The sequence below is a fragment of the Heloderma suspectum genome, chromosome W (assembly GCF_057233095.1).
Source record: "Heloderma suspectum isolate Gila_16-S chromosome W, 16-S_ref, whole genome shotgun sequence".
Taxonomy (NCBI): Eukaryota; Metazoa; Chordata; class Lepidosauria; order Squamata; family Helodermatidae; genus Heloderma; species Heloderma suspectum.
In genome coordinates, this window is record NC_139475.1 from 66039118 (window position 1) to 66055132 (window position 16015).

Consider the following 16015-nt stretch of genomic DNA (forward strand, 5'->3'; position numbering starts at 1 on the left):
TGCCATTTGCGTACGCTGGGGTTTTTCCCTCTGCCGTGATAGGCTACGGAAATATTTACATAGCCTATCACGGCTCAATACAGGGATGCAAATGGTGGCAGCTACGACAGCCGCCATTCGCGTCCCTGCAGGGCTGCCCAGCGGCCAGATGTCTGGCTGCGGGCGGCCAGAGCTGGCCAGCAGCTCTGTGGCCTGGCTGCAGAGCGGAGTCGGCCGGGCACGATTCTGGGGAGCAGGACGGAGTGCCTCCCCCCTGTCGAGGATTCTGGGGGGAGGGATGGAGCGCCTCCCCCCCACTGTGGATGCCCCTCAGTGGAGCAAGGTAAGGGATTCGTACATCCCTAGATCTCAGCTGCTCTGCAACTTAATGCTGAGGAATCATAGCTCTCTGTCCTCACCCATCCAGGGGCATGTTGTCTCTTCCCCTCCATTTAGCTCATTCACCTCTGTCCTACATTTCCTCCTCTGCACTGGGAGACTTGAAATATTCAAGTATCATTACCACTTCTCAATAAAGCAGGAATGCAGAAGCTAGCCTCCTGGGCTTGACCTATCCCACCGGTGGTCCCCATAAAGCCACTCCCACTTCCTCTGGCCCCACCCCCTTTCCACAACCACTGATGATTTGAAATTGAGCCAGGGAGTTTGATGGAGAAGCATGGGGATTTAGAAGTGATCCAGGTGGGAAGATTTTTCCTCTCTGGAAATCCAAACACCCATCTCAGTTGGCCAGAGACTGCATTGGACATCTCAATAAGAGTGTGGCTTGGATGAAATCCATAACATTCTTCCTTCTTTAGTATCTGATGCAGACATCCCGGCTCTGCACAGCATCTGGGAAGAAACTATATCAGAGCATCGATTCAGACTCTGAGACTGAAGGCAATTCTTTGATTAAGACAAGTGTTCTGGTTTTTTTTCTGGAGCTGATTTTCACCTGAGGGAGCAGCCGCAGCAAGAGCAGTTCTGAAGTTCCAGTACGCTGTCCAATTGAGCTAGGGATGTCTGGATTTTGTGGAATCCATTCTGTGTGTGTTTTGTGGATCATCACACATCATTTGTTCTGTTGTCCATTCACAGATGGGGTCATTGTTTTGGTGTGTGTATGTGTGGGGGACGCTATGGAAAAGTACACAAGAATTCCTGCATAGGTTTTGCAGCAATACACATAATTTCCAGTAGTAGGTAAGATTTAGCACACAAAAAAGAGTTTTATGTGGAGGTTGAAGAGAGACTGGAGAAGTATTAAACTTTATTTTAAATGGCATACATGTTTGCATAATTTCTCAGAATGGCATATGTGTATTTTCAAGTAAGGTTCAAACTTTCCAACAAATCAATTTGCATACCTTTTTGGAAAGTTAAAAATGGCCTGAAAGTCTGTGTGAGAGGCCGTTCGGCAGTGGAAAATGTGGATTGAATCCATAGCAATCCAAACTCATTTTAATCTGTCTTGGATTTCTCGGGCATCCTAATGAACTAATGGGGCTCACTCCTGAATAGATGCACTATCAAAATGGTGAAAGGACTCACTGAAACTATGCTGGGGAGGGTTTTGTGTAGGGATGTCAGAGAATTCTGCCACGGATCACGGTGAGGCCGAATGCCAGTGCATTCGGCCCCCCAAAATCTGTGACGGAACGGCCTGCCCCCCCCACCCCCCCACGGATCCCCCCTGGGGCGAGACTCACCTGGGGTGGATCTTCCGGGCGGCAGTGGCTGCGGCGGCAGCTGGTCTTCCAAACCAGCTGCCACCAGCACCGCCATTTCCACTCTTGTAAAAAAAAAAAGAAAGAAAGAAAAAGAAAGACGTGATAGGCTATGTAAAGATTCACGTAGCTTATCATGACTAGGTTTAAAAAAAAAACACGACGTGATAGGCTACGTAAATCTTTATGCAGCCTATCATGGCTGGGTGGGTTAAAAAAAAAAAACGCTTACGCAAAAGGTGGCGGCTACAGCCACCGCCATTTGCGTTCCTTATTTTTGCCCTCTTAATCTACATAAATATTTACATAGACTATGATGGCGAAAATAAGGGGAACGCAAATAGCGTAGCAGGTGCTATTTGCGTCCCTTTTTGATTCGCCATTTTAGCCTACATAAATATTTACGTAGGCTAAAACGGCAACTCAAAAAGGGACACAAACAGCACCTGCTACACTATTTGCATTCCCCTTTATTTTCACCATCACAGTCTACGTAAATATTTACGTAGACTAAGATGGGCAAAAATAAGGAATGCAAATGGTGGCAGCTGTAGCTGCCGCCATTTGCGTACGTGGTTTTTTTTTTTTACCCAGAGCCTTCCACAGCTGGAAATCCAGCTGCAGATGGCTCTGGCCTGGCCGGCTGCTCCGCGGAGCTGCCGGGAAGCACAGCCAGCCATGGAGGATTCCGGGGGGGAGGAACGGAGCACCTCCCCCCCCACCATCAACATAATCCATGAACAGGTAAGTGACTTTCGTATATCCCTAGTTTTTTGAAACTGCTTCCATTCAAATTATTGGGAGGGAAGTCCGTTTCCGGGAAATCCAGCCCTTTTTGGGCACAATGGAGTTCCATGGCGTGACCGACTCAGCTTGCATTTGGGACCTTAGCTGCAGCTTTCCCCCAAACTCCGGGGCGGTTTTGTGTATATTTTTTGTGTGTTGGCTGTAATTTGTGCAAATTACAGCTGGAAAAAATTGTGCCAATTGGAGCCAGAATTTGTGCAATTTGCACAAATTATGCAAAGTGCAGGTGTAATTTGCGCAAATTTTAAAACACCCAAACTCCACTAGTTGGCCTGACTCACTGCAGACCAGGCCAAGCCAGCTAGCAGAAGGCAAGCTGAAATCCAGTGGGCTAAGCAGATGAAAGCTTGTCAAGCTCCACCCCCCCGACCAGATTCCTCCAACATCCCTAATTCACATTCACACATTTTGGGTTAAATCACTTTTTCTTGCCATCTCTATTAACCAGGGCTGGACCTCCCATGAAACAGGGTGACGTACCTCAGGTGGTAGGGAGCCAATTCAGTGACAGCGGGGGAAGGGAAGGGAAAGTTGTTGGGGTCATGTGTGGAGATGCAAGGGGCATCCAATGGGGGAAGGGGAGCACAATGTGGTGGAGGGAAGGGGTGTAATGCAGATCTGGCGGCAGCATCAGCGGAGGCTGATGGCTCCAATTTTGGTGGGGCTGTGGGTCCATTCTGGGTTTCAGTCAGAACCAACCAGAACTCTAAAGGTGCTATCCAAGGTGTTGAACCCTATCACCAAAATAGGGTCAGCACCTTGGATACCTCCTTTAGAGTTCTGGCTGGTGCTGACTAAAACCCAGAATAGATTCACAGCCCTGCCAAAATCAGAACCACCAGCCTCCACTGGGCAGCGCATGTTCTCTCCCAGCTCAGGCAGAGAGAGCATTTAGCAGGGTAGCTATTAACATATATTTTCAATCACCTGCTAGAGTTGCATTTTGTATTTCTATGGTACATGCATAAAAAAGAAGGAAAAATGTAGCTGCAGCTAAAGAGGCCCATGAAGGAGTCCACATCTAAGCTGGTGTACAATTCAAACCCACATCCCTCCCTGTAGCTCCTTCAGGGGTGCATATCAATTTTTTGGCACAAGCAAGACCCAAAGGATTGGGCCAAGCCAACAGGGCTGATTGTTATTTACACAAGCACCTAATCTTTCTATTTCTCCCTTCCCCTCTCTTCTCCCTCCTGTATTCTTCACCTCACTGGGAATTAATCCTCTCCCCTTCAAAATATTTAGGATCAGAAGTAGGGATGTCAGAGAATTTTGCCGTGAATCTCGGGAAGGCCGAATGCCAGCGCATTCGGCCCCCCGAAATCAGTGGTGAAACGGTCTGCCACCCCCCCTGCCACCCCCCGGGACGGGACTTTCCTTCGGTGAATCTTCCTGGTGGTGGCGGCTCCAGCGGCGGCTCCAGCAGCGGTTTGGCGGCAGCGGTTTGGCGGCTGTGGCGGCCGGTCTTCCGACCGGCTGCCACCGCCACCATTTCCAAGTTAAAAAAAAAAAAAAGTGATAGGCTACGTAAAGATTTACGTAGCCTATCACGGCTGACTGCAGGGACGCAAACGGCGGCGGCTATGGCTGCCACCATTTGCGGACCCAGCTGGCCAGGATTCGGGGGGAAGGGACGGAGCACCTCCCCCCCCGGCCAGAATTTCGGGGGGAGGGACGGAGCGCCTCCCCCCCACCTCGAATCAATTTCGTTAAAAGGTAAGTGACTTTTGTACATCCCTAAGTCGCTTGCTCTGCTGAGATGGTGAAATGTTTTACATAAGAAAAACACTGCTAGCTCCTTCTGTTTGGGCACAGGATGCTGGCATTCAAGTTCGCCATTCTAAACATTCAATATTTTCTCCCCCTCTCCTTGTTCTATCATCATTACAAAAAGAGAGGTTTTTCCTCCCTTATTCCTACAGAATACAGTATTTCAAATGATCCCAAATCAGGCTGAGCTGGTATTCTTTCATAATACAGTGTCTTAAAGACACACACACACGCACACCTATCTGTTTTCTCCGGAGTCAACAGCTTTGTATACATTTGACAGTCAAAAAGGGCAGAGGTTTTTTCACTGAGAATTTAATCATATTCCTTATCGCCACGCCACATGTGCTGTTGTTCCTAAGCTCTGTTGTTCCTAAACTCTGAGGCGGCAAGCTCTCTTAACTTAAGGGGTGGGAGGGGGAGATCTCCCCCTCTGCCGTGACTCGCCCGGGCACAGCTGCTGACGCCGAGCCAATCGGGCAGAGCGCCGAAGTTCCGCCCCTGCGACTCCCCGCTTGTGCCCGCGCCTGCGCCTTGCGTCTAAGAGTTCAGCTTGTCCTTCCCTCGCCTCCCCCCGTTCGCTATCACTCCCAGGGAAGTGTGAAGGGGGGCCTCTCCGTCCAGCTGTGCCTCCGAAGCCTGGGAGAGTTCCTCCCCCACGTGTTCCAGCTCTTCCTCAGAATCTGAACTGCTCTGGCACTCTATATGCTCAGGGGCAACCCTGACACCATCAGACTCCACCCTTTACCAACTTCCTAGATTATTCTGTGCTCCACCTTCACTCAGCTCTAGCTTCACCTGAAACTCCCACAATCTTCTAAGCTCTGCCCACCAGTAGGGATGCTGGAGAAATTTGAGACAGACTAAAATGAGCTCAGAATCCTAAGAATCTGACTTGTGGAATCGACTGTGGAGCGACCCCCTCAGGCCATGCAGAGTCTGTGGACTTTTGAATTTTCTTTTTACTTTCCTGAAGTTTGTAGGAAAATATGCAAGTTTTTGCTGAGGAAAAGTGTAATGGAATGGGGGACAATGCAATAAACGTTACGTACTAAGGTAAATCATGTAAATTGTTACAAAACCTCTTACGTAACTATTCACATATTTTTCTGCATGAAAAATCTGTACATCCCTAACTCTTGTACTTCTCTAGTCTCAAGGCATGGATTCTGGTATCCAGAGATCTACAGGGAAGGGGTACTTTGATACCCTGTCTAAACAGATTGCCTTTCAATCTATCAACAGCTTGCTTGCTTTCTCTTTCTCCTCCTCCTTTGCTTTGCCTTTTTTTTTTTTTTAAGGCAGCAGCTAGAAAAATGGGACTGTGGGGAAAAGAAACCTCCAACTTTCAGAGCAGGTAGCTAATTGGCTAATGTGGCAACTCTTCAGTGGAGGCCACCTGGTTCAGGTAAGGGCAACAGCGCAGATAGGACTCCATTTCAGCCTCCATCCAGAGAGCTCCAGGAATGTAAGCAGGCTTGGACAGGGGGCTGAGCTGACTCAGCTGTGGACATCTGAAAAGTGATTTCTCCATGGGCTGTATGGGTGGGAGTGAGTGAGTGAGTGAGTGAGTGAGGAAGGAAGGAAGGAAAGAAGGAAGGAAGGAAGGAGGGAAGTCAAGTACTTTTTATGGACAGTACGTGGATTAACTAAATGGGATCTGTTTAAACTGAGGCGATAAATGAGTCGAGGGTGTCAAAGCTGGCCCAGGCAAAGTCTCAGCAGGGCTATAAAGCTTCTGAGCATAACAGCAAGGCTTCTGGTAATGGGTTTCCTCTTGGTGGAATTCAAGTTGGAGGGGGCAGCTGTGGTGGGCAGCTGTTGGCTACTGCCTCTGTTGCTACTGCTAAAAATGTATATTATCCTGAACACACACACACACACCATCATCTATTAGCAATGTCCAAGGGTGAGTGCCGATCCTTTTTTTAGCTGAAACAAGACAGAGGTATCATCAGGCTTGGAGAAACCCCAGAGTTTGTAGAAGTACAAAAATATTTAGAGAAAATAAAAATAAGGGGGCCATCAGCCCAGTCAGGACTGAGCATAGGGATGGCGGAGAATTTCGCCATGGATTTCAGTGAGACCGAATGCCTGCCACCCCCTCGTGGATACCCCCCGGGATGAGACTTACCTGGGGCAGATGTTCCGGACCCTTTATTTTTGCCCTAATAGTCTACGTAAATATTTACGTAGACTAAGATGGCCAAAAATAAGGAACGCAAATGGCAGCCATCGTAGCCGCCGCCATTTCCATACATGTTTTTTTTTTTTTAACCCAGACGTGATAGGCTATGTAAGTCTTTACATAGCCTATCACGATTGAATACAGGGATGCAAACGGCAGCAGCTACAGCAGCTGCCATTTGCATCCCTGCTACCCAGCGGCCGGATGTCCGGCTGCTGGCAGAGCCAGCCGGCAGCTCCGTGGAATCCTCACAGAGTGGAGCCGGCTGGGCAGGACTCCGGGGGGAGGGACGGAGCGCCTCCCCCCCCACCTCAAAGCAGATCCATGAAACGGTAACTTTCGTACATCCCTACCTAGAGGGCAGACATTTGATGACTAAGGGTGCAATCCTATGCATGTTTAGACAGAGAGAAGGCCTACAACTCCCACCATGCCCAAGCCAGCAATGCTGGCTCGGGCATGATGGGAGTTGTAGGCCTGGTAGGCCTTTTCTCTGTCTACGCATGCATAGGATGATGTTCTAAGAGGAGTAAAAAGCTCACACTCGCACATGGCAGGAACAATAGGCACAAATACGGATATAAAAACATTTTCTCTAAAAGCAGAAGCAAAATCGAAGTTACCGAGTACATCAAACACATTATTCACATTCATGCGACTTGCTTGATCTAGATCTTTGTGGCACCTTCACCCCTGAGGGGGCTGACTAGGGATGGCACAGAATTCCGCCACGGATCTCGGTGAGGCCAAATGCCAGTGCATTCGGCCCCCCGAACTCCGTGGCGGAATGGCCTGCCCCCCCGTGGATCCCCCCCGGGATGAGACTTACCTGGGGCGGATCTTCCGGGCGGCAGTGGCTCCGGCGGCGGCTTCAGCAGCGGCGGCGGCTGGTCTTCCGACTGGCTGCCGCCACCGCCATTTTCAGTCTTGTGTAAAAAAAAACCACACACAATGTGATAGGCTATGTAAAGATTTACGTAGCCTATCATGGCTGGGTTTAAAAAAAACCCAAAAACCCGCGTACGCAAATGGTGGCGGCTACAGCCGCCGCCATTTGTGTTCCTTATTTTTGGCCGTCTTAGTCTACGTAAATATTTACATAGACTATGATGGCGAAAATAAAGGGGAAAGCAAATAGCATAGCAGGCGCTATTTGCGTCCCCTTTTGATTTGCCGTTTTAGCCTACGTAAAGATTTACGTAGGCTAAAACGGTGAATGAAAAAGGGAGGCAAATAGCACCCACTACGCTATTTGCGTTCCCCTTTACTTTCACCGTCATAGTCTACGTAAATATTTACGTAGTTTAAGACAGCCAAAAAGAAGGAACACAAATGACGGACAAATCTGATCTCATTTTTTGATCAAGTCACCTCCCTTGTAGACCGTGGGAATGCTGTAGACATCATATACCTCGACTTCAGCAAAGCTTTCGACAAAGTGCCCCATGATATCCTGATGAGCAAACTTGCTCGAAGTGGGCTAGATGAAACAACGATCATGTGGATCCACAGTTGGCTACAGAATCGGACTCAAAGAGTGCTTATCAATGGGACCTTCTCAAGCTGGGGAGAGGTAACGAGCGGGGTACCGCAGGGCTCAGTCCTGGGCCCAGTGCTCTTCAACATTTTTATTAATGACTTGGAGGAGGAGGTGCAGGGAATGCTGATCAAATTTGCAGATGACACAAAATTGGGAGGGATAGCTAATACTTTGGAAGACAGAAACAAAATTCAAAGTGATCTGGATAGACTGGAGTGCTGGGCAGAAAACAACAGAATGGCATTTAATAGGGACAAATGCCAAGTTCTGCACCTAGGAAAAAGAAACCAAATGCACAGTTACAAGATGGGGGATACGTGGCTCAACCACACTACGAGCGAGAAGGATCTTGGAATTGTCGTCGATCACAAGCTGAATATGAGCCAACAATGTGATGTGGCTGCAAAAAAGGCAAATGCTATTTTGGGCTGCATTAATAGAAGCATCGCTTCCAAATCCCGGGAAGTACTAGTTCCCCTCTACTCAGCACTGGTTAGGCCTCATCTGGAGTACTGTGTCCAGTTCTGGGCACCACACTTTAAGAAGGATGCAGACAAGCTGGAGAGGGTTCAAAGGAGGGCAACAAAGATGATCAGGGGACTGGAAACAAAGCCCTATGAAGAGAGACTGAAAGAACTGGGCATGTTTAGCCTTGAGAAGAGAAGACTGAGGGGAGATATGATAGCACTCTTCAAGTACTTGAAAGGTTGTCACAGAGAAGAAGGCCAGGATCTCTTCTTGATCATCCCAGAGTGCAGGACACGGAAGAATGGGCTCAAGTGACAGGAAGCCAGATTCCGGCTGAACATCAGGAAAAACTTCCTGAGTGTCAGAGCAATACGGCAATGGAACCAATTACCTGGGGAGGTGGTGGGCTCTCCCGCACTGGAGGCCTTTAAGACGAGGCTGGACAGCCACCTGTCGGGGATGCTCTGACTTGGATTCCTGCATTGAGCAGGGGGTTGGACTCGATGGCCTTGTAGGCCCCTTCCAACCCTACTATTCTATGATTCTATGATTCTATGATTCTATGACGGTGGCTGTAGCCGCCACCATTTGCGTTCGCGGGTTTTTGGGTTTTTTTTCCCAGAGCCCTCGGCGGCCGGAAATCCAGCTGCGGACGGCTCTGGCGTGGCTGGGCCTGGCCGGCTGCTCCGCGGAGCACAGCCGGCCGTTCGAGGATTCCCGGGGGGGGGGAGGAATGGATCGCCTCCCCCCCCGTTGAGGATTTCGGGGGGGAGGGACGGAACGCCTCCCCCCCCACCATCAACATAAGACGCAGAAAGGTAAGTGACTTTCGTACATCCCTAGGGCTGACGCAGCCGACTCTGCCCTTCTTATCTGCTACTGCAAGGCGGGGAAGAAGGACCATGGGCGCTACCGGGCGGCCGTCCGCGGAGCGCCACAAATGGTCAGTGTACTGAGGACAAGCAGCCAGTCTCCGCTCCTCTTTTTCAACATCTGGGCCTGATTTCGGAGCTGTGCATCACCTTCAACAGTTGCCATGGGAGACTCGTTTATTGCTGAAAGGCATGAGGCAGCAGCCCTAGCGAGGGCGAGAAGTCTTGCCACTTGAGCAGAAGCACAGTTAGGCAAAAGAGTTTTGTTCTGTTACAAGACGGGGAGCGCAGACAGCATCTCTCTTCAGCGTTCCTTTGACAGGACGCTTCCACAAAGTACACACCATCTACCTTAGTCAGCGGCTCTTCTGACAAGTCTGGACGTGGCTTTGCTAGGTGCTCAGCCACCTCCAAACAATCGTAAGGGATACTTTCAGAAGCATCAGGCAGCAAAGAAGCAGGATTTAGAGTGGAGCAACGCTGCACTGTAACATGACTGCGAGAGAGACGCAAAATGTCATACCTGGAGAGGCGTGACTGAGATAGGTGCTGAGCCTTTGCTTTAAGTGGAAGAGCTGCCACTGGGCGAGGTACACAAGGAGTTAAGGGGGAACGTAACACAGTATTTTCGGAGGCTGGAACAAGGAGGGCAGCGGCTGCAGCATCAGGGAAAGTACCGTAATGTGTTACTGGTCGGTTCTTATCTCTGTTTTTAGGTAAGCACACTACGAGCACAAGAGTCGTTTTTTCTCATAACAGAGGAGAGTGAACGGAATAATCGGGAAGCCCAAGTTGTTTTAGCCCAGCGCTTGTTTTGGAGCAGCGGAAGCAGATTCAGCTTCGCAAGACCCGGGAAGTGGCTCAGGAGTATCTGAATGTACTCCGTCAGGCAGCAAAGACAGTGCGACCAAGCTCACACAGAAGGTCTCTCTGGTCAATAGAAAGAAAAGTTGCAAACCTCTGGGCTCTCTTAGAAGTGCGGGGGAGGAGGGGGAGGTGTGAAGTGTTTCCATCGGCTGGCCAGGCCAGTGGGGACACTTAGTTGTCTTACGCTCAGCTTGGCTACAGAAAAGTGGCAGCAATGCTGGAACGTATTTCTGATGTGCTCTTAGCCTTTCAGTTAAGACGCCGCTCCCCGGGACTTAGTTGACCTTTTTGCCGTCTCAGCACACCAATCCAAGAATGCCTTCCCATTGACCCTGTGCCACCTTGGACCCCGACTCCCAGGCCCCCTTTAAAGGCGCAGTTCTGTCCAAATCAAAGGTCCCAACCAAGGGACATTGTTTGGACGGGTCAAGTCCCATTGGTCCCAAACTTGCAAGTCTTAGGCCCGTAATTCCTGTACATGTACATTGAAGGCGTCCCTTTTGGGGCTGCGGAATTTCTTGGAAGAATCCGACCCCGCCCTCAATTCACGCAGGAAAGCCATCAGGAGGTCTCCACAGGTTGCGAGAAAGGAAGGGCGCTGCCAAATTCCGAGGTACGGTCAGACACCGACTCCCACTGAACCGGAGGCACGGTCAGTCACTCGTGGTCCAGGGAGCTCGTACCACGGCAGGGAGTGAAGGGAAGGTCGGGTCACGCACTGCCACCTCCGTTCATTCAGGAATGATTTATTCAGGAGGTCCGTGCCTTGCCGGCCGGCTCATACCATGGAGGGAAGGAGGAAAACTCACTCACACAAGGCTCCAGTGACTATAATTTGCCCTGCTCCCTTTTACCTCAGTTCACACAAGGCAACTCCCATCCACCTGACTCCATAGCCCATGGACCTCTGTAACCCCACCCACAAACCAAACCAAACCTTATGGAGTGCTTGAATTACTGACTGTCTCTTTAAAGGCGGTATCCCGTCAGCCGAGGCAGAGTCGTCCCATGGGCAGCCTCACACCGAGTCCCAGACTTAGAGGTTTCAAAAGGTCTCTTACCTTGGCGCGCGCTTCTCGGATGTTCAGCGAATGGCAGTCCAAATTGGTTCGATTCTCCTCAGCGTTTGGGATCTGAGTCACAGCACCAAATTGTTAAGGAAATATCCAAGGCAGGTTCAGTCAGAAATGTATTAAAGCACGTCATGGCCGTGGGAGAGACAGACAAAACTGTGTCTTCTCCAAATAAAAGAATCTGGATGCGTTCCTACAGACTGAAAGTTGGAGAACAAATAAAATATACTACGCATGCTCCAGAGCTACTTTAGCTCAGCACAGTCTTATCAGCACAGCGGCCTTCTTATCTTTAGGGATGAGTTACTTTGGTGTATAGAAATTTCTTGCGCATGCGCTCTCTCTTATTCCCATCCCCATCAGGCACCTTGCCTGAACCAATCTACTTACAGGGCCTAGTTAGGCCTACTTTCACACCAGGGTTTGAGGACTAGCAGCGTTGCAGTTGTGCAAACTATCAGTCAAGCAGGGTTGAGCTTTGTAGGTTCACGGTGTGTCTACACCAGGGCTGGGCAGCATTTGGCCCTCCTGTTGCCCTCCCTGAAATCGGGGGGAGGGGGTATTTTTTCTGGTAACTTTTGGCTGAATTTTTTGCGGGGGAAACTTGGCAGGTCAACTGGGGTGGCCGCATCCCTGTCTGCTTGAAGTATGATGCATTGCTTGGAAATAGTTTCATAAACTCCTTCAGCTGTGTGAGTCCTTTTTTTGACCTGTTGTACAATTCACCAAGTTAGATACTGCCCAGTTCATGGGGTTTTATTGGGGGGTGGGGATTGTGTGTGTGGGTTGTCTCTGGCTGCCTTCATGCCCCCATCCACTCAACAGCCCCATGGGTGACCCTCTAGTGGTGAGTGGGGCTGAAAGCAAAAGAGGGTGGGACCAAAACACCAAATTTTTAGCTTTTCACTCTTGCTGCCCATGACAAAGTCTTAGGAGAGGCATTTTTCAATGTTTTGGAGTGGGGGAGAACAGCACAAAAGTTTAGAACCACCAAACAATCTGTGGTCGAGGGGGTGGGGTCAGGCGATGTGGCCATCTGGGGAGGCCCAGGTGGTTCTGAGGCTTTCAACCATGTTCTAAACCTGTCTACCTCTCCAGGTGAAGGAGCTGGTGTTGGATAACTGTCGCTCCAACAACGGGAAAATCAGCGGTCTCTCCTCCGACTTCAAAAATCTTGAATTCCTCAGCATGATCAACATCAACCTCCTTTCTGTCTCCAACCTCCCGAAGCTCAGCAACCTTCGCAAGGTGAGCAGCTGGGCGGGGCATTTTTTCGGGGGTTGCTGGCGGGACAGAAAGGAGATGTGTCTTTCAGAAATTGCCAAACCGTCCTTCTCTGTAAGATCTAAGGGGTTGTGTTTAAAGGACTTCACACACACTTAAAACGGTCATCCTTAACAATGACCCTACAATGTAGGGTGTTCTCTGTTATGCCTCCATTTGCAGCTGAGGCTGAGAGATTTGTCTTGGTGGCTTCTGGGTCTGTCGAGCTTGTCTCTTCCTAGTATCCTGGTCTCTAAAAAGAATGCTTTCAGCAGCCAGCTGCAGTAACTAGCAGCTGATAAACTAAATCTCCAGTGGAGAAAACCTTTGGCTGTTCTTGATCCAGATAATTAAAAAAGAAACCTTTTTTCCAAACATGTTTCTTCTGCACTCAAAATGTTTGTTGGGGTGAAAAACAGTACCCCTCCCCCTTGTTTTTAAGTGTGATCTATATAAACTAAACATTTTGCATTGTATAAGTTCCCTCCTCCCTGCTGTTCACCTCACCTCTCTGGCTTCTAAGACTTTCAGAGCATTTTTAGTTAAAGGGTGGGGTGTAAATGCTGTAAGTCAACGCTGCCCCAGAATGGTCCATGCAGGATTTCCACCTGGTCATAAGGACTTAGCCCCTCAGATTTCTGCTCTTGAGAGCGAATTTCCATGCTCTTGACTATATCTGCATTATTTGTTTGCCCCTTGACTCCTTCATATAAAGGATTAACTTCTTTTGAAGGGGAAAATGAGAAAATGTTGCCACTGGTCAAATCTACAAAAGAGAGAGTTCCTTCTTGCCGGTTAGGAATATGAGAGTTATTCCTAGCAAGCTTCTCTAGCTGTGGTTTTGGCCAAAATTCACATGGAAATTGTTATTTCCAAGGCGTATATAAAGGAGGCTTACGGACATAATTAAAAATAATATTTTGAAATCCACACAATACGAATCAACAAAACGAAATGTTGTAGAGTTTAAAAGCCTGACATAACCATTTTTTTCCTTCGTAAAACACAGATGGAAATGTCAAGGTTTTTTGTGAGTTCCATTTAAAAGTTACCAAAGAAGGGGCTATATGTACAAACCTTGGGAATTGTATTTATTAAATTTCTTAATTGCCCATTTGGCCAGTCATCCGGCCACTCTGGGCGATGTACAATGGTACAGTTTAAAACAGTAAAATTATACATTATTTAAAAATACCCTAACCCTCCCCGAACGCCTGCCTGAATAATCAAGTTGTCAGTGCGTGGCGGAAGCTCATTAAAGAGGGGGCATGGCGGAGTTCCCTAGGGAGGGAGTTCCACAGAGTGGGGGCCACCACAGAGAAGGCCCTCTCCCTCGTCCTCACCAGCCTAGCTGTCCTGGCTGATGGGACAGACAGAAGGCCATCCGAGGCCAATCTCGTTGAGTGGCTTGTCTGGTGTTGCTGGAGGTGCTCCTTGAGATAGGGGGCCGGAACCGCACAGGGTTTTAAAAGTCAAAACCAGCACCTTCAATTTGGCCCGGAAAACAACTGGTAGGCAGTGCAACTCCTTCAGCACTGGAGTGATGTGATCTCGCTGGCAGCTGCCTTTAATCAGGCGAGCTGCTTCATTCTGCACCAGCTGGAGCTTCCGAACCGTCTTCAAGGGTAACCCCACGTAGAGCGCATTGCAGTAGTCTAGACGAGAGGAGACCAGGGCATGTACTACCGATGGGAGCAGATGGTTGGGAAGGTAGGGGCGCAGCCGCCATATCAGATGGAGTTGATACAGCGCTGTCCGACTCACAGCTGACACCTCCACGGACAGCTGGGAGTCCAAAATGACCCCCAGGCTGCGGACCTGGTCTTTCAAGGGTAGCCGTACCCCATTCAACACCAGGTCGACCTCCCCCAGCCTCCTCTTGTCTCCCACCAGAAGTACCTCGGTCTTGTCAGGGTTCAGCTTCAGCTTACTCCTCCCCATCCAGCCACTCACTGTCTCCAGACATTTGGACCCTGGTGAAGATTTGAACGAGTGGTAGAGGTGCGTGTCATCTGCATATTGATGACACTGCACCCCAAACCTCCAGATGATAGCCCCCAGCGGCTTCACATAGATGTTAAATAGTATCGGGGAGAGGATGGAACCCTGTGGCACCCCACATGTGAGCGGCCACGGGTCTGACACCTCCTCTCCCAGTTCTACCCTCTGGTACCTGCCGGAGAGGAAGGACCGGAACCACCGTAATATGGTGTCTCCAGTGCCTGACCCCTCCAGGCGGTCCAGGAGGATGCCATGGTCAACGGTATCAAAAGCCACTGAGAGGTCGAGGAGAACAAGGAAGGAGCATTTGCCCCTATCCACAGCCCTCCTCATATCATCCACCAAAGGTGACCAGGCCGTTTCTGTCCCATGCCCAAGCCTGAAGCCCGACTAAAATGGATCTAGATCATCGGCTTCCTCCAAGTGTGCCTTCAACTGCATCGCCACCACCCGCTCAATCACCTTGCCCCAAAATGGCAGATTCGAGACTGGGCGAAAGTTGTTCAGAACTTGGGGATCCAAGGAGGGCTTCTTTAAGAGCGGTCTTATCACTGCCTCCTTGAGGGCTAGTGGCATCACTCCCTCCTCAAGGGAGGCGTTCACCACCGCCCTGATCCCCTCACCCAGCCTCTCTCTGCAGCCCATAATGAGCCAAGATGGGCAAGGATCAAGTAAGCAGGTGGTCGGCCTTACAGATGAAAGCAGCTTGTCCACTTCATCAGAAGGAAGAAGCTGGAACCGATCCCACAAACCTGGTTTGCCACAGGCTGCCTCTCGCTCGCTAACTGTATCCACGGTGCACGGAATAACACTCGTGATCCGATCAGTTTTATCCATAGAGTGCCTTGCCAAGGCCTCACAGGAGGCCTTGGAATGCTCCAGTGGTTCCGGAGTCACTGGACCAACCAGGCTCCGGACCACTTGGGGCAGCCTCCTTGGACAGCACTCTGCGGACGCGATAGAGGCAGCATAATATGCTGCCTTCACCGCCCTGTGATAGGCTGAAGATACAGCTCTAGCCTGTGTCTGATCGTCTTTGGAGCGAGACTTCCACCACCGGCGCTCCAGCTGTCTCACCTCCTGCATCACGGCTCGTAACCGTGGATTGAGCCATGGTGCAGTCCGAGCCCTGTTCAGGCAGAGAGGGCATTTCGGAGCCACCCGATCTAATGCCCCAATGATTGCGGCATTCCATCCACCCACCAGGGTCTTGACCGAGTGGCTGTTGGTGTGCTCCAGAGAATCCCCAAGCGTGTTCAGGGATCTGTTCAGATCCATGAGATGCCTGGGGCGGACCATTTTAATGGGTCCTCCACCCCTGAGGAGGGGTTGTGGAACTGAGAAGTCCAACGTCACCAGAGAGTGCTCTGACCATGACAAGGGGGTGGTGGATATACCCTCGACTTCTAGGTCACTCCCCGCTTCTCCAGAAACAAACACAAGGTCTAGCGCATGAC

General features: G+C 50.0%; 1 protein-coding gene across 1 annotated transcript in view; it reads left to right on the top strand.

The window, feature by feature from the left end:
* The first annotated feature begins 6051 nt into the window (after window positions 1–6051).
* LOC146334113 (acidic leucine-rich nuclear phosphoprotein 32 family member B-like) overlaps window positions 6052–16015 on the top strand; it is a 35102-nt gene continuing 25138 nt past the window's right edge. The window contains exons 1-3 of the mRNA XM_084824925.1: window positions 6052–6096; window positions 10156–10278; window positions 12393–12542. Of these exons, the coding sequence (XP_084681051.1) occupies window positions 6052–6096; window positions 10156–10278; window positions 12393–12542 (318 nt within the window). The remainder of the gene's footprint in view (window positions 6097–10155; window positions 10279–12392; window positions 12543–16015) is intronic.